General features: G+C 37.4%; 1 protein-coding gene across 4 annotated transcripts in view; it reads right to left on the bottom strand.

Annotated features, from left to right (window-relative positions):
- Window positions 1-25587, bottom strand: part of UBR1 (ubiquitin protein ligase E3 component n-recognin 1) — a 142816-nt gene that overhangs the window by 114211 nt on the left and 3018 nt on the right. For 3 of the 4 annotated variants that reach the window (XM_025998562.2, XM_072738386.1, XM_025998561.2), the window contains exons 2-3: window positions 5014-5270; window positions 2645-2723 (exon numbers count right to left, since the gene is read on the bottom strand). In XM_025998562.2, the coding sequence (XP_025854347.1) occupies window positions 2645-2723; window positions 5014-5270 (336 nt within the window). Of the gene's footprint in view, window positions 1-2644; window positions 2724-5013; window positions 5271-15533; window positions 15587-25587 lie in introns of all 4 variants that reach the window. The other variant, XM_072738387.1, reaches the window with a different exon arrangement.

The following is a 25587-nucleotide window of genomic DNA, read 5'->3' on the forward strand; positions in this document are numbered from 1 at the left end:
CAATTTTTTTTCAATGGCTTTTTTTTTCTTTTATCAAGTGTTTTATTATGCAAGAGAACATACACAGTGTATAAGGAAATTACAAAGTATAACAATGAAATGAATAACCATGAACCCAGCATCCAACCCAAAAGAATATTAATACTCCTGAAACTGCCTATGTGATTATCCAAAGTCCCATTCTCTTACCTGCCCTGGAAGTTACTACTCAACTGAATTATGTTTTAGTCATTCCCTTGCTTTTTTTCTTTTTTTTTTTTTTTAAGGATTTTATTTATTTATTCATGAGAGACACACAGAGAGAGAGAGAGAGAGGCAAAGACACAGGCAGAGGGAGAAGCAGGCTCCACACAGGGAGCCCGATGTGGGACTTGATCCCGGGTCTCCAGGATCAGGCCCTGGGCTGAAGACGGCGCTAAACCACTGAGCCACCTGCGCTGTCTATCCCTTGCTTTCTTAAAAAAATTTCACCACACATACAGGTATATTCCAGAGTGTATCAATTTATTCTTTCATCAAATGTGTTCTATTTCCCTTCACACTCACTTTTGATGTGTAGTATTTGCTAAAGCTTATAGACAACAGACATAATCTTTTATTAGTCATAAAATAGCCAAACCTTCTGATGACTCAATGGTTCTTGAATAAGCCATATAAGCACCTTCTTCTATAAGAGCTCTGCAAAACCTCAAGATGGTAAACTTAAGTATGTTCCATAAAAGATTGCTTTGTGGTGGTGATGTAAACTGGTAAACTTTAACAACTTGAAGGTAATTTGGTGAAAAGATTCCCAAAATTTAATAAACAAGTTTTTACCAGTCTACAGAAAAACCAGAAAAGGAAAAAATGTAGAGAGTTCTTTCACAGAGCTCCACGGGTGCAGTTCAAAGGACTAGTTCTTATTCTGGGATTATTCTATTTTCTTGGAATTAAAATGTCTTTTCCTTTATAAAATGCTAGGAAATGGCAGGTGTATTTGATTGCTGTCCATGTGTTCTTTTTAACATTAAAACTGAGCTTACTTGGCCAAAGAAAAATTTGAAAACCCTGTCTTATCCAAAGTTTTTGGAAATTATACTGACCCACAAAATCCCAAAGGTTGGAATGCATAAACTTAGAAGTCTTTAAATCTGAGAAACTGGAAAACTTTGGTCTTGAGCCTTTTACCATCTGTCCCCATTAGTCTCCCAGGAAATTAATAACTTCCACCTGTCTTTACTTCTGGCATTCTTTCTTTGGTGCTTCAGCGTAAGAAATACTGTAAGTGAAGGTGATGAGGAAATATCAAATATGATCAAGGTTTGACTTTATAAATCTCATCAGCGATTAGCTTTACAATCCTGGGAAAACATTTTAATCATACTATATCATAGGTTCCTCAATCTGTTTTGTTTTGTTTTTTTTTTTTCTCAATCTGTTTATTCTTGTGCACAATAATACCTATAATCTACACCTATAACCCATCACCTCTCGAAAGAGAAGTGGTAATGTTGAGGCCAGTCTCATAACATAAACGGTGCTTTCAACTCTATGGAAGACAAAGATGTAACTTTAAGATGTTATATACATTTACACAGAATCTTAGGCATGTTTAACAGAATGTGAAAGAGAATCATCAATATCAACATCTAAGCCCAGAATATACAAAATACGCAACCAATACAAACACTTGAGAAATACATTTCAGCTCCATATAACAAAGTTGTCTAAAAATGTAACAAGGAGGAAAAAGCTCTCAACCTAATTAAATAATAATTAGGAAAATTAAGGCCACAATGTGATACTATCATATACCCACCAGACCAGCTAAGATTAAAATGACTGACAACACCAAATCTTCCAAGATTGGGCAGCAATGGGTACTATAAATTGGTATAACCACTTTTGAAAACAATGTGACATTATTTATTATGACTAAAGATTTACATACCCTAGAATTCAGCATTCTGTTCCAGATATATATCTTAGAGAAACTACTGGACATGTGTACCAAAATACACACATAAGAATGTTCACACACACACACACACAAAAAATGTTCACAGCACAACTATTCATAAGAGCCCCAAACTAGAAACAATCTACATATACAGTAAAATGAATAAAGACAATATGGATTATTGAATACTATAAGGTCACTGGACAAACTACATAGTTTAGACATAATACTGAGTGAAAGAAGCTACTGAACAAAAAATATACAGCATTACTCCATCTATATAAAGCTCAAAAACAGATAAAACTATTCAATGTAATTTGGGTGATAAACTAAGAGGAGAAAGGTTATCATAAGAGAAGGCAAAAAAAAGGGGGGGGGGGGGAAGGATTGTGATCTAGAAGGGATAAACAGGAGGCCTCTGAGAGCTATCAATGCCTATTCTTAACCTAAGTAGTGGCTACATAGGTGTTTGCTTAATAGTTATTCTTTAAGTTGTTCAAACGCTTTCTATAATCTTTTGTATAAAAATGATGTATCTCACAAAAAATTACTAAGGGCTGCCTCTTGAGGTAGTAGATCTCCTAACACATGATACTTACCCAAAGCTAAAGGTTCACATATCATAGCTATTGTAGCAGGAATTTAAGTACTAGTAGGGATTTGGACTAGATGGCTAATCTAGAGATTTTATGGATTTTTTCATACCTTGTAACGATGGTTTTTATGAACACTATTCTGGAAGCAGTCCATACAGAGTACACATGTTGGGTCAATTGCACAGTCCCTGAAAAACATTAAAAATTAGATTCCAAAATTTAGAGGATGCCAATGATGCTTAAGGTATGACTATAAAAAATGGGAATGAGTTTCTTGTGTGGTATAAGCTGAATTTAGAAATGCCTCAAAAACTAAATTCCAAATAATTTTAGCCAAATTTGAATATATAGGTTTGATTTTGCTTCTTTTTTTTTTTTAATTTTTTTTAAATTTATTTTTGATAGTCACAGAGAGAGGCAGAGACATAGGCAGAGGGAGAAGCAGGCCCCATGCACCAGGAGCCCGACGTGGGATTCAATCTTGGGTCTCCAGGATCGCACCCTGGGCCAAAGGCAGGCGCTAAACCGCTGCGCCACCCAGGAATCCCTGATTTTGCTTCTTAAATCACCCTCATTACTTTGAGTTTTCACCTGATTTCAGACTGCTAAATTGCAAATCAAAATTAGTTTTGTGAAAATTAGCTGTTTTTTCCATTATCTGTCATTGTCTTATCTTCTTGAATTTATAAACATACTTTTGCAAACACTGATTGTTCACTGGTAAATGAGGCTTGGATAAAGACAAAATTCATTAGAATGCAAGCAGCATAAGGGCAGGAATGTTTCTTTATTTTGTATATTGTTATGTCCCAAGCACCTGGAACAGTACCAGGCACATGGTAGTTATTCAATTAATATTTATTGAATAAACAAACAAAAATCAATCTCTTAATCTCTTCTCTAATAATAACTCTTAAAATTCACTATCTTATTTAACATTTTCAGGAAAACATTAAGAGCAACACAAATTGGTGAAAAGTTCAAAATCAATTTTTAAAATATCTGACTTAGAAGAGTTGAAGTCTTAAAAAGAAAATAGAATTGGGAAATTAAAAAAATGATTTTGAAGGCTATTAGGAAATAAAGATCGCCTAATCATACTCTCAAAAATATACATGATGTACTGACCTATTTAGAGCAGAATTTCTCAACCTTAACAGTACTGACATTCCAAACTGAGTAATTACTTACTGGAGATAGAAGAGACTGTCCCATGCATCAGAGGATGCTTAAGCAGCAACCTTGGCCTCTACCCACTAGACGCCAGTACCATTTCCCCAAGTTTTCACAATTTAAAATGTCTCCATGACACTTTCAGGGAAGTGAGATCTACAAATGTCTATTATGCTTTAGCTGAAACTAATTGGGCGTCAGCTAAAATATATTTAAGAAAATAAACAAACCTTACTATCTATGTAGCAAAATAGTGCACAAAATACAAAGCTGACTTTTTCCTGAGAAAAGAACAGGATAAAGATATTATGTTCTAAACTGTTAACTATATCTAAACTAGTCAAATCTGGAATTATAATGAAGCCCAAACCAATTCTCTGAGTTTATAAAGTCTAAAAATTCACTCTTAACCTGAACTACCTCTAATAAACGGGAGAAAAATCCATTAAAACTAGAAGGCAGGGGTGCCTGGGTGGCTCAGTTGGTTAGGTATCTGCCTTCAGCTCAGGTCATGATCCCAAAGTCCTGGGATCAAGCCCCCATCAGACTCCCTGCTCAGTTGGGAGCCTGCTTCTCCCTCTTTCTCTCTGCCTGCCTCTCTCCCTACTTTGCTCTCTCTCTCTCTCTCTCTGTCAAATAAATAAATAAAATCTTAAAAAAGCAAAAACAAACCTAGAAGGCAGCTAAGATCTACAAGATGAAAACTTAAGGCTATCATTCTCTGTGCCATGCTGATGTGCAAGGCACCCACTCTCACAAAGGGCAAAAAGCCTAAAGCTGCTTCCAGTTCCCCTACCAATGACCTTTTCTATTCAAATGAATTCTGTTTCTAAAAGCCCACAATCCCTTGACACCAAATCTCACTTGGTAGCAAAAACTGACCTGAAATGACATGAGACTATAGACTTTATTTATACCCTTACTGTGAATATTCATAGATTTCTTACAGAAATGCTATGTCTGATGGTAGGATCCTGCCCTGACACTGATGGAGAAGTATTCAGAATTCTGAAATATACCTGGTGCTAGAGTTTCAGATAAAATTATGTGGACTATATTACAAACAAGGTAAAATGCCATCACTTATATACTTTTAGAGAAAATAAGAAAGTGAGACAACTGTTTAAATCATATATGCAAAAAGAAGCTGTATAAGCAAAAACACTTATAACTGCATAATAAAAGGAAATTAAGTATGATTAATTATATTATAAATAGTAATAAGCAAAAAAAAATACATCACAAAATAAGTACAAAATACCAAGTCTGAAATTATAACCAATCCTGTAAATTTCTAATTCTTACCTACAAGAATATGTTGTCTCTCCACTTTTGAATACCTTTCCACAGAGTTGAAATGCTCCACTGTGTTTCAATTTCTCTAAGCAAATATCTGGATCTTCTCCAAATAAGTACCATTCCAGTGGAGTGAATATGGACATTTGTATACTCTCCTCCTGCTTTTCCAAGTCTGGGTCCATTTCAGCAGAATAAATTTCTGGCACCAACTGTGCCAAATGGTGCAAGAAAGTAGTATAAAAATCAACTTGCTGATCCCACCACTGAAAGAAAATGAAAATTAGTCTTTGTTACAAGTTTCCTCTTGAAGATATAGGGGGACAAATAATGGCATGATTCTATAATTTCAGAGAAAGTGATTTTCAATATATTATTTTATCCCTCACCAATACAAAAGGAGAGTGAATAATTAAAAAAAAAAAAAAAAAGCCTTGGAAATAAGTAGTTGCCCATATACCACATATACCTGGAAAAAGAAAGAACAGCTGAAGTGGATGAAAATTACCCTTCCCTTCTGGAATGGGCAAACTCCTGGTCTGTGAAGACAATTCTATTACCAGTCAGGGATTGTATAGACAAAGCATTCCCCCACACTATTAGTTTAATTGTTTTAAGGAACCGTAACATTTACTGAGAAATCAAAATGAATGAGTGCAAAAGAGTTTTTAGAATGCCAAAAGCACTAAACATAAAAGAAAATGGATAAATTCAACTCATCAAAAGTAAACCTAAATCCTTCTGCTCGGGGGATCCCTAGGTGGCGCAGCGGTTTAGCGCCTGCCTTTGGCCCAGGGCGCGATCCTGGAGACCCGGGATCAAATCCCACGTCGGGCTCCCGGTGCCCCTCTGCCTGTGTCTCTGCCTCTCTCTCTGTGACTATCATAAATAAATAAAAATTAAAAAAAAAATCCTTCTGCTCTTCAAAAGAAACTATTACAGATGGCTTATTTGCCATGTTTATTTGTACATGAAAATATCTCAGTATCATTAGTCATCAGAGAAATACAAATGACAATGACAGTGAGCTACCCCTACACAACCTATTAAGGTGTAGGTAAAAAATAAAATAAAAACCTGACAATACTAAGTTTTTTTTTTTTTTTGACAATACTAAGTATTAACAAGGATGCAGAAAACTGGAAAAGGAAAATGCTGGTAGGAACTGAGAATGGTATAGCCACTTTACAAAAGAGTTTGGTAGTTTCTTTATAGTTAAAAATATATTTACCTTATAACCCAGCAATCAAACTCCTAGGTATCTACCTAAGAAATGAAAACTTATAGGACGCCTGGGTGGCTCAGAAGTTGAGCGCCTGCCTTTGGCTCAGGGTGTGATCCCAGAGTCCTGGGATTGAGTCCCACATCAGGCTTCCTACATGGAGCCTGCTTCTCCCTCTGACGAGGTCTCTGCCTCTCTCTCTTTCTCTGTGTCATTCGTGAATATATAAATAAAATCTTAAACAAACAAAATTATATTCAAAAACTTGAATGTTATAGCAGCTTTAAATTGACAAAACTGAGAAATAACCTAACTGTTCTTCAGCTAGTGAATTATAAACAAACATAGTTTGGTGTTATAAACTATGGAACACTCCTCAGCAATAAAAATAAGTTATCAATACATGCAAAATCCATTATTGTAAAAGCAGTCAAACTCAAAAGGCTATGTACTGCCTCTTAGCAACTGGGGACATAATCACTGTGCCAGGATCTGTGTGAACTAAGCAGAGCTCATCTCTATGGCAAATTCCTGATTCTCACAATATGTCATTGACACTATATGCAGGTTTCAATAACACCACCCTTCCACTCTTACCTTCAATCAAACAAGACAGTTTTCCAAGTATCAATAAATGTCCTGTTAAAAATGACATTTAGGGGGCAGCCCCGGTGGCACAGTGGTTTAGCGCCACCTGCAGCCCAGGGCATGATCCTGGAGACCCTGGATCGAGTCCCACGTCAGGCTCTCTGCATGGAGCCTGCTTCTCCCTCTGCCTGTGTCTCTGCCTCTCTCTCTCTCTGTGTGTCTCTATGAATAAATAAATAAAAAATCTTTAAAAAAATGACATTTGCGGATTACTTACTGGCCATTTGAGCTTAACTGTGAGGTATGTTTATCCTAAACCATCCGACCAGCCCAGCCTGACCAACTTTCAATGCCATTCAGGAACAGCAAGCTTAAATGAACAGAACTAAGGGAAACAGACAATTGAGTGCACAGATCTCTAGTATCAACCTAGCACTGACAATTTAGTTGCACTTAACATCCTTCCAATTAAATTAATATTATTGATTTGAAGTGGGCCGGCTTTCTGGTTTTATTGGTATTTCATGTTTGTCTCATAGTTATGTAAAAAGTGGCATTTATACATAGTTTCATATTTGTACACATTAAAGTTATATTCTAAAAAAATTTTAAAGGCTACGTACTGCATGATTCCATTTATCTGAATTCTGGAAAAGAAGAAACTACTATCAAGATGGAGGACTGCATAGTGGTTGCCAGGGGTTTATTACAAAGTAGAAGTGAGAATTTTTTAAAAGATTTTATTTATTTATCTGAGAGACAGTGAGAGAAAGAGAGAGCATGAGCAAAGGGAAGAGCAGAGGGAGAAGCAGACTCTCCTGCTGAGCAGGTAGTCCAGCTCAGAGTGATCCCAGGACCCTGAAATCATGAACTGAACTAACTGATTAAGCCACTCAGCTGCCTCTGAAGTGAGGGAATTTTTGAGTGCAATGGAATTGTTATATATCTATATTATGATGATGGTTACACAACTGCTGACAAATGTCAAAACTGTATAATAAAAAATTATTAAATTTATGTAAATTTTAAAAATGAATTTCAAAGTACATAGTTTAAAACAAAAAGAAGAGCCACTGGGGTGCCTAGGTGGCTCAATTAAGCATCGGACTCTCAATCTCAGCTCAGGTCTTGATCTCAGGACAGGAGTTCAAGCCCCGTGCTGGGCTCACCACTGGGTGTGGAGCCTACTTATTTAAATAAATAAATAAATAAATAAATAAATAAATAAATAAATAAATAAATACTTCATTCCATACTCCATGTCATATACAAAAATTAATTTGAAATGAACCACAGGCTTAAATATAAAAGCCAAGACCAGGGACACCTAGGTGGCTCAGTTGGTTAAGCATCTGCTTTTGGCTCAGGTCATGATCTCAGGATCCTGGGACTGAGCAGCACTTCAGGCTCTCTCCTCTGTAGGGAGTCTGTTTCTCCCTCTACCCCCGCCCCCACTCCTCTCTCTCTCAAATAAATAAATAAAATATTTAAAAATAAATAAATAAAAGCCAAAACCATAAAACTTCTTGGTGAAAACATAGAAGAAAACTCTTGACATCTTGGGATGGGTCAAGATTTCTTGAACAGGGCAGAGGAAGCACCAAGCATTTTTTAAAAAGGGTAAAATAGACTTAATAAAAATTAAAATCTTCTGCTCTTCAAAACAAACACAACTGATATCCAATTCAGCTACTCACTATCAATTTTTCAAATCTTTCATACTGTCAAATAATAAAGAGGAGTTTTTGAATAGATATATGTTATTTTTACTTTTTTTAAATTTTTATTGATTTATGATAGTCACACACAGAGAGAGAGAGAGAGAGAGAGAGAGAGAGACGCAGAGACACAGGCAGAGGGAGAAGCAGGCTCCATGCACCGGGAGCCCAATGTGGGACTCGATCCCGGGTCTCCAGGATCGCTCTCTGGGCCAAAGGCAGGCGCCAAACCACTGCGCCACCCAGGGATCCCCATAGGTATATGTTAAAATGAACATGCCTTTGCTTCTTGAATCTAGCTACACCTTCTGTGAAATTACACAGAAACAGAAGGTAATTAAGAAGTTTATTCATCATGTACTAATCCAACTTGCCAATAGGGCATAGAACATCCGCCCACAAGTTATCTATGTAGCTAAGGCCCTAGCCATTTTGGGAAAGGAACACCCTTGTCTCAAGCTATGAAACTGACTGCTCAGTCCACTGGGCAATGTTATGTAGGCAACATATTATCAACAGAATGAAGGAACCCTAGAAAAATCAATAGGGATGGAAAATTATAACTCTTAGTCTGTAAGAACAAAGGCTAAATAATTTGTACAAAATCATAGTTTTGACAAGGTGAACATATAAGTGTTCACTATACCTTAAATTAGCAGGTGTCCCCTTAAAATGTTAAAAACAATTTTCAGGGCAAAGAAATAAAAGTTTTATTTAGCTATGATAAACTCATAAAACTTGTTCTAGGAGTTTTATAAGCTAACATATACTTGGAATTAAAAATTTACATAAAGTTCCATAACAGGTAACAAAGTTATAGATACTTGATTACATATAAGGCTGTGTTTGCTCTCCGGCAGCTCAACATGCCAACCATAAATAGGTTCACCTTTTAAAAACTTTATGTAAATTGACTTTATGTAAACTGGCTTTTGGATATTGAGTTTTATAAATTCTTTATATATTTTGGATACTAAATCTTTATTGGATATGTCATTTGTAAACATTTTTCTACTCTACAGACTGCCTTTTAGCTTTGTTGATTGTTTCCTTTACTGCCCAGAAGCTATTTTGATGAAGTCTCAATAGCTTATTTGGCTTTTGTTTCCTTTGCTTCAGGAAACATTTCTAGAAAGAAGTTGCTATTGCCAATGTCAAATAAGTTACTGCCTGTGTTCTCTTCTAGGATTTTTATGCTTTCAGGTCTCACATTAAGGTCTTTTTTTTTTTTTTTTTTTTTTTTAAGATTTTATTTGAGAGAGAGCATGGGAGTTGGAGGAATGGGGGGGAAGCAAAGAGGGACAAGTTGACTGCAGGGAGGGGAGGGAGCTCAACAACCTGGAGATCATGAACAGAGCAGAAATCAAGAGTTCAATGCATAACCAACTGAGCCACCCAGGTGTCCCTCACATTAGGTCTTTAATCCATTTTGAACTTATTTTTGTGCATAGTGTAAGAAAGTGGTCCGGGGATCCCTGGGTGGCTCAGCGGTTTAGCGCCTGCCTTTGGCCCAGGGCATGATCCTGGAGTCCCGGGATCGAGTCCCACGTCAGGCTCCTGGCATGGAGCCTGCTTCTCCCTCCTCCCGTGTCTCTGCCTCTCTCTCTCTCTCTACATCTATCATAAAAAAAATAAATAAATCTTTAAAAAAAAAAAAAAGAAAGTGGTCCAATTTCCTCCTTCTCTATCCAGTTTTCCCAACACCATTTGTAGAAGAGACTGTTTTTGTCCCATTGGATAGTCTTTCTGTTTTGTCAAAAATTAATTGACCATATAATTGGGGGTTTATTTCTGGATTTTCTATTGTTTCATTGATCTATGTGTCTATTTTTGTGCCAGTACCATACCATATTGTTTTGATTACGACAGCTTTGTAATATAACGCGAAGTCCCGAATTCTGACGCTTCAGTTTGCCTTTCTTCTTGCTTTGGCTATTTAGGGTCTTTTGTGGTTCCATACAAATTTTAGCATAATTTGTTCTGGTTCTGTGAAAAATGCTGTTGGTATTTTGGTAAGGATTACATTAAATTTGCAGATTGCTTTGGGTAGTATAGACATTTTAAGAATATTTGTTCTTCCAATCCATGAGCTAGGAATGCCTTTCCCATTTCCTTGTGCTGTCTTTAATTTCTTTCATCAGTATTTTAGTTTTCAGAGTACAGGTTTTTCACCTTTTTGGTTAGGTTTATTCCTAGGCATCTTATTATTTTGGATGTAATTATAAATATGATTGTTTCCTTAAATTCTCTTTCTGCTGCTTCGTTATTGGTGTATGGAAATGCAACAGATTTCTGTACATTGATTTTGTATCCTGTAACTTTACTGAATTCATGTATCAATTCTGCCATGTGGTGTCTTTTGGGTTTTCTATATATAGCATCATGTCATCTGCAAATAGTGAAAGTTTTACTTCTTCCTTTCTGATTTGGTTGCCTTTTATTTCTTTTTGCTGTCTGATTGCAGTGGCTAGGATGTTCAGTACTATGTTGAATAAAAGTAGTGATACTGAACATCCTTGTCTTGTTCCTGACTTTAGGAGAAAAGCTCTCAGTTTTTCCCCATTAATGATGATATTAGCTGTGGGTTTTCATACATGGCCTTTATTATGTTGAGGTATGTTTCCTTTAAACCTACTTTATTGTTTTATCATGAATGGAGGCTATAATTTGTCAAATGCCTTTTCTGCATCTATTGGAATGATCATATGGTTCTTACCCTTTTTATTGATGTGATGTAACATGCTGATTGACTTGTGAATACTGAACCACTCTTGTAACCCAAGAATAAATCCCACTTGGGATTATGGTGAACGATTCTTTTAATGTAACAGATATTTGTCCAAAAAAGATATGCAGATGGCCAACAGAAGCATGAAAAGATGCTCATCATCACTTATCAGAGAAACACAAATCAAAGTGCAATTAGATATCACCTCATATATGTCAGAAAGACTAAAATCAACAACACAAGAAACAATAGGTGTTGGTGAAGACGTGGGGAAAAAAGGACACTCATTCACTGTTGGTAAGAATGCAAACTGATGCAGCCACTGTGGAAAACACTGTTATGGAGGTTTCTCAAAAGGTTAAAAATAGGGGCACCTGGGTGGTTCAGCTGGTTGGGCGTAGCCTTCCACTCAGATCGTGATCCCAGGATCAAACTCCCTGCTCAGCAGGAAGTCGCTTCTCCCTCTCCCTCTACTCCTTCTCAAGCTCTCTCTCTCTCTCTCAAATAAATTTTTTTTAAAAACCTAAAAATAGATCTACCCTATGATCTAGCAATCGCACTACTGGATATTTACCAAAAGAATACAAGAAAACTAATTCAAAAAGATGGATGCAATGTTGTATTTACAGGAGTATTTACAATAGCAAAGATATTGAAGCACCCAAATGCCTGCCGGCTGATGAATGAATAAAGAAAATGTGGTTCAGAGGGGGTGGGGCAAGATGGTGGAAGAGTAGAGTCCTCAAGTCACCTGTCCCCACCAACTTACCTAGATAACTTTTAAATCATCCTGAAAACCTATGAATTTGGCCTGAGATTTAAAGAGAGAACAGCTGGAATGCTACAGTGAGAAGATTTCATGCTTCTAACAAGGTAGGAAGATGGAAAAAAATATAAATAAAAAAGAATCCAGTGGGGGAGGGGTCCCCACAAGAGCCGGGCTAAGGCCAGGCGGCAAGAGCCTCCAGAACAGGAAAGCCCAGGCCCGGAGAAGCAGGAACTTTACCAATCTTCCTGGATGGAAAGGTGCTCGCAGGGAACTCGGGCAGGATCCCAGGAGGGGCAGTGGATCCTCCAGGTTCCGGGGATCACTAGAGAAAGTGCACCCTGGGGGAGAGCACGCCACACCCAGTGGGCCGAGCTTGGTAAAGGGCTGTTCCCTGGAACAGCTCAGTCGGCGGCTCAGCTCGGAGGGGGCTGCGTGGCCCCGGCCCTGGGAGCGCGATTCCAGCGGCGCAGGCCCCAGAGCCCAGGGCGCTGGGGGACACAGCCCAGTGAGGACGCTCCTGCCCCCAGGCGCCCCCAAGCTGTGCAGATCAGCGCCGCCCCCCCCCCACCCCCACGGGAGCATCCTGGCCAGTGCGGACCTGGAGACTGGGGTAGTTACTGCGGGAGCTGACTCTAGGACTGGAGAGCTGGCCGCTGCCAGTCTTGTTCCTCCTGGTGTCACCCTGTGCCTGGGACAGAGCGTGGCCACCAGGGAACAGGGGCCTCACAGAACAAACAGCTCCCACTGAGCCGTGCACCTGGCAGGGGGCATGGCAGCTCCCCCAGGTGCACACACCTGAAAATCAGCACAGCAGGCCCCTCCCCCAGAAGACCAGCTGGAAGGACAGGGGAAGAGCAAGTTCTTGACAGAGCAGCACTGGAAAGCTCCAGGGGAAGTCCTGGGATTTACAGCCTATAGAACCAAAGGATACACCTTGTTTTGTTTTTGTTTTTTATTCTTTGTTTGTCCCCCCTCCCCCTTTTTTCACTTCCTTTTTCTAGTACAACTTGTTTTTAGCCACTCTAAAGGGAGCAAAATGACTACAAAGAAGAACTCACCACAAAGGAAAGAACCAGAAACAATACTCTCTCCCACAGTGTTACAGAATTTGGATTACAATTCGATGTCAGAAAGCCAATTCAGAAGCACAATTATAAAGTTACTGGTGGGGGATCCCTGGGTGGTGCAGCGGTTTGGCGCCTGCCTTTGGCCCAGGGCACGATCCTGGAGACCCGGGATCGAATCCCATGTCGGGCTCCCGGTGCATGAAGCCTGCTTCTCCCTCTGCCTATGTCTCTGCCTCTCTCTCTCTCTCTCTCTCTCTGTGTGACTATCATAAATAAATTTAAAAAAAATAAAAAAAAAATAAAGTTACTGGTGGCTCTGGAAAAAAGCATAATGGATTCAAGAGACTTCATGACTGCAGATTTTAGATCTAATCAGGCCAACATTAAAAATCAATTAAATGAGATGCAATCCAAACTGGAGGACCTAACGACGAGGGTTAATGAGGTAGAAGAGTGACATAGAAGACAAGTTGATAGCAAGGAACGAAGCTGAGGAAAAAAGAGAAAAACAAAAGACCACGAGGAAAGGCTAAGGGAAATAAATGACAGCATCAGAAGGAAAAATCTATGTTTAATTGGCGTTCCAGACGGCACTGAAAGGGACAGAGGACCAGAAATTGTATTTGAACAAATCATAGCTGAGAACTTCCTTAATTTGGGGAGGGAAACAGGCATTCAGATCCAGGAAACAGAGAGATCCCTCCCTAAAATCAATAAAAACCACTCAATACCCCGACATTTCATAGTGAATCTTGCAAATTCCAAAGATAAAGAGAAGATCCTTAAAGCAGCAAGAGACAAGAGATCCCTAACCTATATGGGGAGAAGTATTAGGTTAACTGCAGACCTCTCCACAGAGACCTTTCTGGCCTGGCAGGATATATTCAGGGTCTCATCCTAAATGAGAAGAATCTGCAGCCAAGAATACTTTATCCAGCAAGGCTCTCATTCAGAATAAAAGGAGAGATAAAGAGCTTCCAAGATAGGCAGAAACTGAAAGAATATGTGACCACCAAACCAGCTCTGCAAGAAATATTAAGGGGGGGGCGGGAATCCCTGGATAGCTCAGTGGTTTAGCGCCTGCCTTTGGCCCAGGGTGCTATCCTGGAGTCCTGGGATTGAGTCCCACGTCCGGCTCCCGGCATGGAGCCTGCTTTTCCCTCCTCCTGTGTCTCTGCCTCTCTCTCTATGTCTATCATGAATAAATAAATAAATAAATAAATAAATAAATAAATAAATAAATCTTAAAAAAAAAAAGAAAGAAAGAAATATTAAGGGGGAACTATGTAAAAGAAAGAGAAAGGCCAAAGAAATAATTCACAAAAACAGGGACTGAATACGTATTATGACACTAAATTCGTATCTTTCAATAGTAACTCTGAACGTGAATGGGCTTAATGATCCCATCAAAAGGTGCAGGGTTTCAGACTGGATAAAAAAGCAAGACGCATCTATTTGCTGTCTACAAGAGACTCATTTTAGACCTAAGGACACCTCCAGCCTGAAAATAAAAAGTTGGAGAACCATTTACCATTCAAATGGTTCTCAAAAGAAAGCAGGGGTAGCAATCCTCATATCAGATAAATTAAAGTTTATCTCAAAGACTGTAGTAAGAGATGAAGAGGGACATTATATCATTCTTAAAGGATCTATCCAACAAGAGGATCTAACAATCATGAATATTTATGCCCCTAATGTGGGAGCTGCCAAGTATATCAATCAATTAATAACCAAAGTTAAGACATACTTAGATAATAATACACTTATACTGGGAGACTTCAACATGGCACTTTCTGTAAACGACAGATATTCTAAGCACAACATGTCCAAAGAAAATGTGGTGCATATATACACAATATAATATTATTCAGCCATAAAAAAGAATGAAATCTTGCCATGTGGAACAACATAGATGGAGCTAGAGAGTATAATGCTAAACAAGTTAGTCAAAGACAAATACCATCTGATTCAATACATACGTAGAAGAAATATAAATAAAATCTTAAAGAAAAAAAGTTATACTGTTACACACAAACAAAAGGTAGAGAATAGTTAAGTATGATACTATCTATAAAGGGAGATTTTTACAATTTTTTAAAAGATTTTATTCATTTATTCATGAGAGACACAGAGAGAGAGAGAGGCAGAGACACAGGCAGAGGGAGAAGCAGGCTCCATGCAGGGAGCCCAATGTGGGACTTGGCCTCAGCTGAAGGTAGAGCTCTGCTCAACCATTGAGCCACGCTGGTGTCACAATTTTTACCATTTATAAAGGGTGATTTTTCACCAAATATGATTAAAAAATCATTTTAAAGCTTTTTCAATCTACACATATGTGTAGAAAGTTATTCATAACAAAAAAAAACTAAACCTTTAATGTCCATCGTTAGGGGAATAGTTTAAGAAATTGTATAATCTATCATTTAGCTACACTTACCCAGAGTGTTCTTTTTTTTTTTTTCCAGAGTGTTCTTATAATGTCACTTGTAACTGTGAAAAAATGAAGTCCACATAAATACCTATCAATAAAGGTACACCCATACTATGCAGTCAGAATGTCATAATAACTACAGAGTGGTAAAAGCAGGTTTAAAATAATTTCATTTTTGAAAAAATCCTAAATTATGTAGACTTTAAAAATGTCTACATATTCAGGTTTTCTAATTCAACATATGTACATGTACATCTATGCACATGGCTTCCTAAACATAGACAAAGATCTGAAAGAAGAAACATCAAACTTTTAACAATAGTTACATGGAGACAAGGAACTGGGGAGACAATCCAGAGATTTTCATGTTTTATTAAACAATGTTATACTGTTTGACTTTTTTAGACAAGGTGAATACTTTTGCAATTAAGAAAAAAAAAAAAACACTAAAGAACCTGTAAGATATAATGTGCCCATTTAAAGTAATGCCAGGGGCACCTAACTGGCTCAGTTGGTAGAGCATGTGACTTCTGATCTCAGGGTTGTAAGCTTGTGCCCCACGTGTGATGTAGACATTACTTAATAATAAAAAAATCTTAACAAAAAAAGAGATGTCAAATAGTTTCAAAATATCTCCCTGAAGATACTTATTAATGACAAGGAGAAAAGATAATAACTTTAGAGAAACCCTGCAGATACCAAACTAACCAAGTGATTAAGATACAGTATCACCAATAATAAGAATACTGATACTAAGAATACCTTAATATGATTCACTGGGGTTATGTTATCATTTTTGTATTATTTTTGCTAAAAATGCACAGCCTCACTATAATCATGAGTAAACATCAAATCCAAATTGAGAACATTCTACAAGGTAATTGTTGAAAATTCTTCAAAAATGTCAAGGTCATAAAAAACAAAACAAGAACAAGACACTGTTACGAACTCCAAAAGACTATGAAGAAAGTGAGACACTATTACAGACTGGAGGAAACAAAGGAGAAACTACTAAATGTAGTATGAGATCCTAGATAGGATCCTGGAACAGAAAAATATTTATTGCCAGTGGGAAAACAATTACAATCAAATAAGGTCTATTGTTTAGTAACTATCAATATTAATTTCCTGTCCCTGATAATTACATTATGGTTATGTAAGATGCTAACATTAGGGAATGCAGGTGTGAAGGATACAAAGAAAACTGTAAAACTGTTTCTGCTATTTTTGCAAATTTTCTCTAAGTCTAAAATGAGTTCAAAATAAAAAGAAAAAAGAACCTATACTAAAGATGATTCTTTACTAATAATATAGAAAGGCATTAATAATACAGAGTTTGGTAAAGCAGGTTTCAAAGCAGTATGTATAAAATCTCATTTTGGCTAAATATTTTATATGAGGAAAAAAATCAGAAGGAATATACACCAAAAAATTAACAGCAGTAGGTAGTGAGAGTTTAGCATATTTTCATGGAATGTGTACATTTGCTTACCTAATATGAATAATATTCTTAGTGATATTTTCCATAATTGGGGGAGGGGATTTTTTAATTGTAAAATTCAAAGTATTTAACTAAAACCTTATAAAAAAACAACTATACCTTCCAGTCTTCTAACTCCAACTTTTCTAAGGTATGCATAGACCAACAACTTGTTTTCTCCACAAACCCAGCAACAACTCTATGAAATAAAGAATATATAATGTTCTATTATATACCTAAGGTTCTTTTCTCCAAACAGTACTAAATGGAAAAAAAAAATCCTGTATATTTACTGCCATAGACCAAACAAAAAATTTTCTGTATTCTCTAATTATGGAAGGCACAGAATTAGTTCAAGTTTTTGAAGAATACTTTGAAGAACATGAGAAACTTGACAGTCACCAAAAACCTAAGGGATCTTCTGGTTCAAAGTCTCTCATTTTACAGATGTAAAAAACTGAGTCACAAAGAGAAGTAAATAGGCTTTTCCAAAATCAAATAAACAATTAGTATCAGAGTCAGGAACAGAAGTTAGGATTCTAACTCCTAGAGTTCAATGCTCATTGTACTCAATCACATATAAGTACAGTTATTTTAAATTTATCCTTAAGACTAATCAATTTCACTTTTAATCATAAAACAAGAACCATAGTTTTGCCTTATGTTTTTCCTTCAAATGAAGCCTCTTCAGTAACTTCTGCCTGACATTCCTGGATACTACTAAATATTCTTTTTTTTTTTTTTTTTAAAGATTTTATTTATTTATTCATGAGCCACAGAGAGAGAGAGAGAGAGAGGCAGAGACACAGGCAGAGGGAGAAGCAGGCTCCCTGCACGGCCTGATGCAGGACTAGATCCTGGACCCCAGGATCAGGCCCTGAGCAGCTCAACCACTTGAGCCATCCAGGTATTCCACTACTAAAGATTCTTTAATTGCACATCTTGTTGTGAACTAATATTTTAAAATGTTATCTTTATACTGTTGGTTGATTTGGGCAGATGTCTTGGTGTTGATGCCTTAAATGCCCTCTCCAGTGATTTTACCACTGGGTCTCCATCCTTCCACCCCCACCAGGGGTTATTCCTTAAGGTCTATCAAGCTCACCTCCTGAAAAGGGAACCCTCTTGCACTGTTGGTGGGAATGTGAACTAGTACAGCCACTCTGGAAAACTGTGTGGAGGTTCCTCAAAGAATTAAAAATAGAACTACACTACGACCCAGCAATTGCACTACTGGGAATTTATCCCAAAGATACAGATGCAGTGAAAAGCCAAAACACTTGCACCCTAATGTTTATAGCAGCAACGTCCACAATAGCCAAACTGTGGAAGAAGCCTCAGTGTCCATCAAAAGATGAATAGATAAAGAAGTTGTGGTCTATGTATATAATAGAATATTACTCAGCCATTAGAAATGACGACTACCCACCATTTGCTTCAACATGGATGGAACTGGAGGGTATTATACTGAGTGTGAAGTAAGTCAAACAGAGAAGGACAATCATCATATGGTTTCACTTATATGGGGACTGTAAAAAATAGTGAAAGGGATTATAGGGAAAAGGAGAGAAAATGAGTGGGAAATATCAGAGAGGATGACAGAACATGAGAGACTCCTAACTCTGGGAAACGAACAAGGGGTAGTGGAAGGGGAGGCAGGCGGGGGGATGGGGTGACTGGGTGACAGACACTGAGGGAGGCACTTGATGGGATGAGCACTGGGTGTTATACTATATGTTGGCAAATTGAACTCCAATAAAAAAATATACATTAAAAAAAAAAAAAAGCTCACCTTCTCTTTGACTACTACACTGATGAGGCTAAGAAAACCTCTCTCCCCTGTAGCTCGAATATAGCACTTACTGAAGGAGGTAATTATTCAGTATCTATACCTCTGTCAAATAACATTGGTTATCTTTATATGTGTACACTTAGCTTTCACCCAGACTATAAATTCCCTAAGGGGAGGAACACCACCTTCCAAATTTCTGTGTCACCAAAGGCCTACCACAAGTACTTAATAAAAGTTCTCTTGGAGCTCCTGGATGTTTCTGTTGAAATGACTCATGATTTTCACTCAGGTCATGAGCTCAGGGTTGTGGGATCAAGTCCCACATTAGGCTCCACAGTCAGTGAGGAGTCTGCTAGAGATTTTCTCCCTCTCCCTCCCTGTTTGCAGGCTCTGCCTCTCTAAATAAATAAATAAAATCTTTTTTTAAAAAAAGTTCTCAGTCATTGCTAAATGTTAATGAATTTCTTGCTAGAGAGAACAAAGCAAATATTGACATTAAGCCTTCTAAAACTATAGAATTCTTCTAGAAGATAAAGTATAATTTCACACTTTGATGAAGATTTTTTCCTAAATGATTGCCACATCTACAAAAAATCTTTTTCAACTAAGATGTGTCCTTTTTTTAAAAATAAAGATTTTATTTATTTATTCATGACACACCCAGAGAGAGAGGCAGAGACACAGGTAGAGGGAGAAACAGGCTCCCTGCAGGGAGCATGATGGGGGACTCTATCCCAGGACCACAGGTTCAAGACCTGAGCCAAAGGCAGATGCTCCACTACTGAGCCACCCAGGCATCCCAAGATGGGTCTTTTTTTTTTTTTTTTTTTTTTTTTTTTAGGTAAGAAAAAGTACACAGGCTGTATTTTTACTGGGTGACATGTTCAGAATTATTGGTGCCTGGAGTAGATTTGATTTTCTTATTTGTTTGGTTGTTTTTAATATCTTTACCGACTTCAGATAAGAATAAAATTAAGAATTTTTAATTTCAATGTCCAGATGGAAAAAAATATGTTTTAACATTTGGAATTAAGAGAAGGTTTTCTTTTTTTTTTTTTTTTTTTTTTTTTAAGAGAAGGTTTTCTTAATTCACTGTTCTGTAAAAACAAGTTCTCACAACATTTAAATTCCCAAACATTCCAAACATTTTCCTCATCCCCATGGAGATTAAAGATATGTTCTCAATTCTGACCCAGGGACTTGGATGCCTGTTTGGGAACATCATTTTGAAAAAGGAACTTACTTTTAGTATGTTTCATTTGTTCAAATCACAACTTACCCTTCCTTAGACAACTGCTGACATCTAAAAGGCTTCAGATGCCCTGAAACTTTTTCCAATTCTTCTGTTTTAAAGTAATAACAGAATATGGAGGCTCTAGAACTGTTCATAGCAAGTACTGGATGAGTGTAATTGAAGTATCTCCAGGCATCAAAAAATCTTTTGGTTACACAAAATTTTCTTCTAACACTATTTGACAGATTCATAAAACTTAAAAACAAGAAAACAGTAACAGCAAAATTCCTAGTAAAACTGCTCCATGAGAAGACCCTATCTATAACATACTTGATCATTAGTTCCCTAAGCATGTCTGAACACTTCCTTTCAGCCAATGTTTTCAGCTCCTAATTAAACCAAAATCTACCCTCCTGTAATTCTTATGCTATACTGCCTGAAATAATCCAATATAATTTATTCTGCTCTTTTCATCCAACAGCCTTTCAAATAAATGATGATAACTATTAAGTCTCTCATCGGTCTCTTCATTCTGCGGTTATAGTGGAACATAGAAACTAAAGAAACCTGTCCATCCCTAGAAATGATATTTGGCTAACCATCCCTAATGCTATGGTATTCAGACTACTCTTTATATTAATTATTCTTGGGATCCCTGGGTGGCGCAGCGGTTTGGCGCCTGCCTTTGGCCCAGGGCGTGATCCTGGAGACCCGGGATCGAATCCCATGTCAGGCTCCCGGTGCATGGAGCCTGCTTCTCCCTCTGCCTGTATCTCTGCCTCTCTCTCTCTCTCTCTGTGTGACTATCATAAATAAATAAAAATTTAAAAAAAAATTTATATTAATTATTCTTTTATGGAACATGCACAATGTGCCGCTGTCTACAGGAGTGGGATTTTTTCTTACCTTCCTTATTCTGTGCACAAAACTGCTCAAAAAGGTCACATTCTTTTTTTTAGCAGCCACATCACATTATGACTTAGTGAGTTAGCAGACAACTAAAACCCTTAGGTCAATCACATATAAGAGACCTGGTCCGATATACAAATACCTAGCCCTAAGTATAAGGTTATAATTTCACCATGATTAAATTTCACTTTTTTTTTTCCACTTTGTTAGTTTTGATGTAATTATTCAGACTAACATTTTTTTGTGTATGGGTCCTAAAACGTATTTCTTATCCCTGCCCGCTTTGTGTTGTTTGTAAATAAGATAAGTAAGTATACTATGTCTTCATGGCACTGATAAAATAAGCCACGGTCAAATATAGTCATGTGACAAATAAGGCCTCTTTTACGATAATACATAAGCATGCTGTCAGAATTTAATTTTTGAAACCATTCTGTCTCTCCTAAGTCATTCTCTCCCTTTTTCTTCTCTGATCATAGGTTCCTGCTCCAATTCTAAGCTCTCCTTGAAATATTTGGAACAATGAAATCTGCTTTCCTAAACTGTGGAGTATACATCTTATATTTACTTTCCACTGTATTGAATATATATTTGCAAATGGACTAAAATCCTTTCTTAGACTACAATGTAGAGTATGTGTGTATATAAAAATAAATGGATAAATTAATAGATTTTCTTCCCTGTTCTCAAGTCATTCTAGCTTACCCATAAATACCAAAAGTTCAAAGGCATTTTAAAAGGTAATCTATAAAGACAGAGTAAGTGGTTAAGCCCCACTTCTCCAAACAAGTCAAATAGACTTTGTTCTGAAGAATGGCATTAAGTAAACTATTAAAAGGAGAATTACTATATTCAAGTGATTAACAGCAGACTCCACCCTGGACAGGGCCTATATCATTCCCGGATAGCAAGTAGGCACTTAGGGAAGCACAATAACTCTTCCAGAGTCATTCAGAAACATTTATTTAGTACAGCATATTTCCATAAGCACTTAGCATATTATAGGGAGGGCACAACTTAACATTTAAGAAAAGGCTGTTATCAAATGCTTTAAAAAAACCAACTAATAACAATGGTTTCTTCAAAGGAGGCATGTTAACTCAGAATACCTTAAAAGAACACAAAGGAATTCACAGTAAATCACCTGGGACTAAAGAGGTCTTAATATTTTGTCTTAAGTTATCTGAGGCAATGAGTCAAAAGTTTAAAGAAAATTGTTCCACAGAGCATAGTATATGATTAGCACTTGTAGAGAAATGGGTAAAATGATGGCAAGGGAAATCTGAAATGACCCTCAAGGACAGCACACATGAAGAGAGGATGGGCAGGACACAGTTCATCCTGCATCACTGATTTACACACATATCTAACCAGTTTCTTTATGCAGTATTGAAGACAAAAACCTATTTACAGGACAATGTCAAAACACTCTAAAACATAAGTAGTCCATCTTTAGCATCAGGTCATCCACACTAAATTACTATTCTTCCCTAGACTATTACCAAATCTATCACTCTGATCTGCAGTTTTATTCCTCAAATTCATATTGAGTCTATAAAACCTGATTACTGAAAATCAGAATTTTCCTTAGCTGCCCACAACAGAAATTAGGAGATGACGATGAAAACACAACAGGCACTAGGTCTTGTTATGATCTGGTGACAAAGCACTTCAGTTAGGACACAAGAGACCTTGGTTTTCATTCTAGTTTTCTCATTCTAAGTGTCCAGAGCGCTCTGGATAAAAAATAATACAGATTCCAATTTCTAAGAACTATCAACCACTGCTGAAAATAACATATAACTTCTTACTTCTTCTTCTATATTTCAGCATGTTATTATATTTTTAGGATTTTAATTTTTTTAAGTAATCTGTACACCCAACATGGGGCTCAAACTTACATCTGTGAAATCAAGAGTCACATGCTCCACCAAATGAGCCAGGTGGTTCCCCATCTCAATATTTTACGGCCAACCAGCAAGACGAATTTTTATTTTTTATTTTATTTATTTATTTTAAGATTTTATTTATTTATTCATGAGAGCCAGAGAGAGAGAAAGAGAGAGAGAGAGAGGAGGAGACACAGGCAGAGGGAGAAGCAGGCTCCATGCAGGGAGCCTGATGCAGGACCAGATCCCAGGACCCCAGGAGCATGCTCTGGGCCGAAGGCAGGCACTAAACCGCTGATCCACCCAGGGATCCCAAATTTTTATCTTTTAAAGATCCACTACACATATGAGATTGTAGATAAGTTTTTTTCACAATTTTCATAATGATTATTGCACAAACATAATAATATTAAACTTAAAAAATAATCCTAAAATCCCATTTGGAGACAATATAACTTTGAGAGTAATGGAAATGTTCTACACCCCAACTTAGTAAGTTATACAGGTGTATACATTTATCAAACCTCATCAGCCAAAACGTTCAAAATGGAAGCATTTTATTATATTTAAATAAAACTTGATAATGTTAACTCTTTTTAAAATTCCCTTTTCAATTTTAAAATGTTTAGCCTCATTATCTCTTAACTTCCCCAACTCCTATTATCTCCACCTCCACTCCACCTCAGTTATTATCTCCTCACTCATTTACCCATTCATGCATTCAATAACAATTTTAAAGCAACCTGTTAGGTACCGGAGATACAGATGTGAACAAGAAACAGTTCATGTTCTCAAGGAGTTTATTGTCTAGAAGGAAAGATAGCAAACAAGCTACGTTCAGGACAACCTGAGATATGCTGCATACAACAGGAGTATGAAAAGGGTGCTCTAGGAACACACAAATAAATGCTCATCTATCTGGCTCTACCATCACAAAACCTGATGTGTCTCCACACTCTCAAACTCCAAAACCCCTTACTGACCATAATGGTCAGTTCTTCCATTTATGCCATCATGACTTTTAATACCTCAAATCCCACCAATTCCTCAGAATTCCTGTTTTGGCCTTTCTTACACCCCTCCACCCACCTTCAGCCTGGATGCCATTAGCTACTACTCTAATATGCCCCCTCATTTCTCTTCCCATCCTCCATCCACAACCTCCCTCCCCCAATTACTAGCAATCTTGTTAAAATAAATCATTAATGTTGATTCTCAGTTATTCATTAAGAGTACATAAATGTCTATTTCAAGTGCATACTGGGATATATCAGTAGACCAGCCAGACAAGATCTTTGTCTTCATGGAGCTTACATTCTGGTGGGAGACACAGATATTTATTTATTTATTTATTTATTTATTTATTTATTTATTTATTTATGATATTTAAATAACAAAGACAGCATAGTAATTACAGATTGTAATAAGTGCAGTAAAGGAAATCAACAGGGTGCTTACACACATAGAAGGATAAGAAGAACCCATCTTTTAGACTGGGTAAATATCAAGAAAAAGCAGGGGAAAAACACTCTTGGAAAAAAAAACAGCAAGTAAAGGTACGGGCCTTGAAGAAAGACAGATCTTGTGCTTGTTTTAGAAACCAACAGGCCAGTGTGGCTAATACTAAATGAGGAGAAATAACAGGAAAGGGGAGATGTAGGAGCCAGATCATGCGAGATCTTGAAAGGTTTGTAATGAGTTTAGATTTTATTCCAAGTAGAATGGGAAGCCACTAAAAGATTTAGGCAGGAGGCTGACATGATCTGACATAGTCTTAAAAAAATGACTCTGGTTGATCTGTGGAGAATACACTGAAAGAGGGCAGAACTGGAAGCAAAGAGACCAGTTAAGAGGCCACTGCAGTTGCCTAGGCAACAGATGGTGACTAGGACTAGAGAGGTGGAGTGGAGACAGAGTTGTGTTTGAGGGCTATCGTGGAAGTGTCATGAGGCAGATAACAAAATTCTTGATCAGCCTCCCTTATTTCCCCTCCTCAAACCTGGTCCTTTCTCTTAAGAATATGATATAACCATGGCCATGAATGCTTAAACCAAAAACTGAGGATCTAGATGTCATTTATTTCTTCCCATTTATCCTCATGCCTAATCCATTAGCAAATCTTTTTGCTTCTACCATACTCCTAAAATCTCTCTCAAATCTATCCACTTCTCTTTATCGTCAGCAATGTCTCTCTGGTACAAACCACCATCCCCTAAGGCTTAAGGTTTTAGCATTAGCTTCCTAATTGTTCCCCCTGTTTGAATCACTTATCAATGACAGCCAAGTGGCTATGTCAAGTAGGCAATTATTTGGACTCATGAATCTGGAGCTCAGAAGTGAGACCTAGAGATATAAATTTGGGAACTGGATGCATACCAATGGTATCTAAAGCCACAAAACTGGATGAAATCACATAGGTAGAGGGTGTAGACAGAAAAAAGAAAACACCTTAGTACCAAGCCAGGAAACACCTTGAGATTGACTTAAGAAAGAAAATCTAGTCAAAGTAGACAGAAGACAGTAGTTCTGTCAGACCACCCCACATACTCTGAATTCTCAGTTTTTCTCAGTCCTTATCTTCTGGACCCAATAAGCCACCCTATCCTAGAAACTATACCCTATGGCGCTGTACTACCATCACCTCCTTCCTGCTTGGCTGCTCCCTTTCTAGGTCCTTCTCTGGTTCTTCCTTCATCTTCTATCCCTGAAATCTAATCATTCTTGTCCCCAGTCTTTCTCCCTCTCTTCCTTCCCTC

Source organism: Vulpes vulpes, chromosome 15, assembly GCF_048418805.1.
Source record: "Vulpes vulpes isolate BD-2025 chromosome 15, VulVul3, whole genome shotgun sequence".
Lineage (NCBI taxonomy): Eukaryota > Metazoa > Chordata > Mammalia > Carnivora > Canidae > Vulpes > Vulpes vulpes.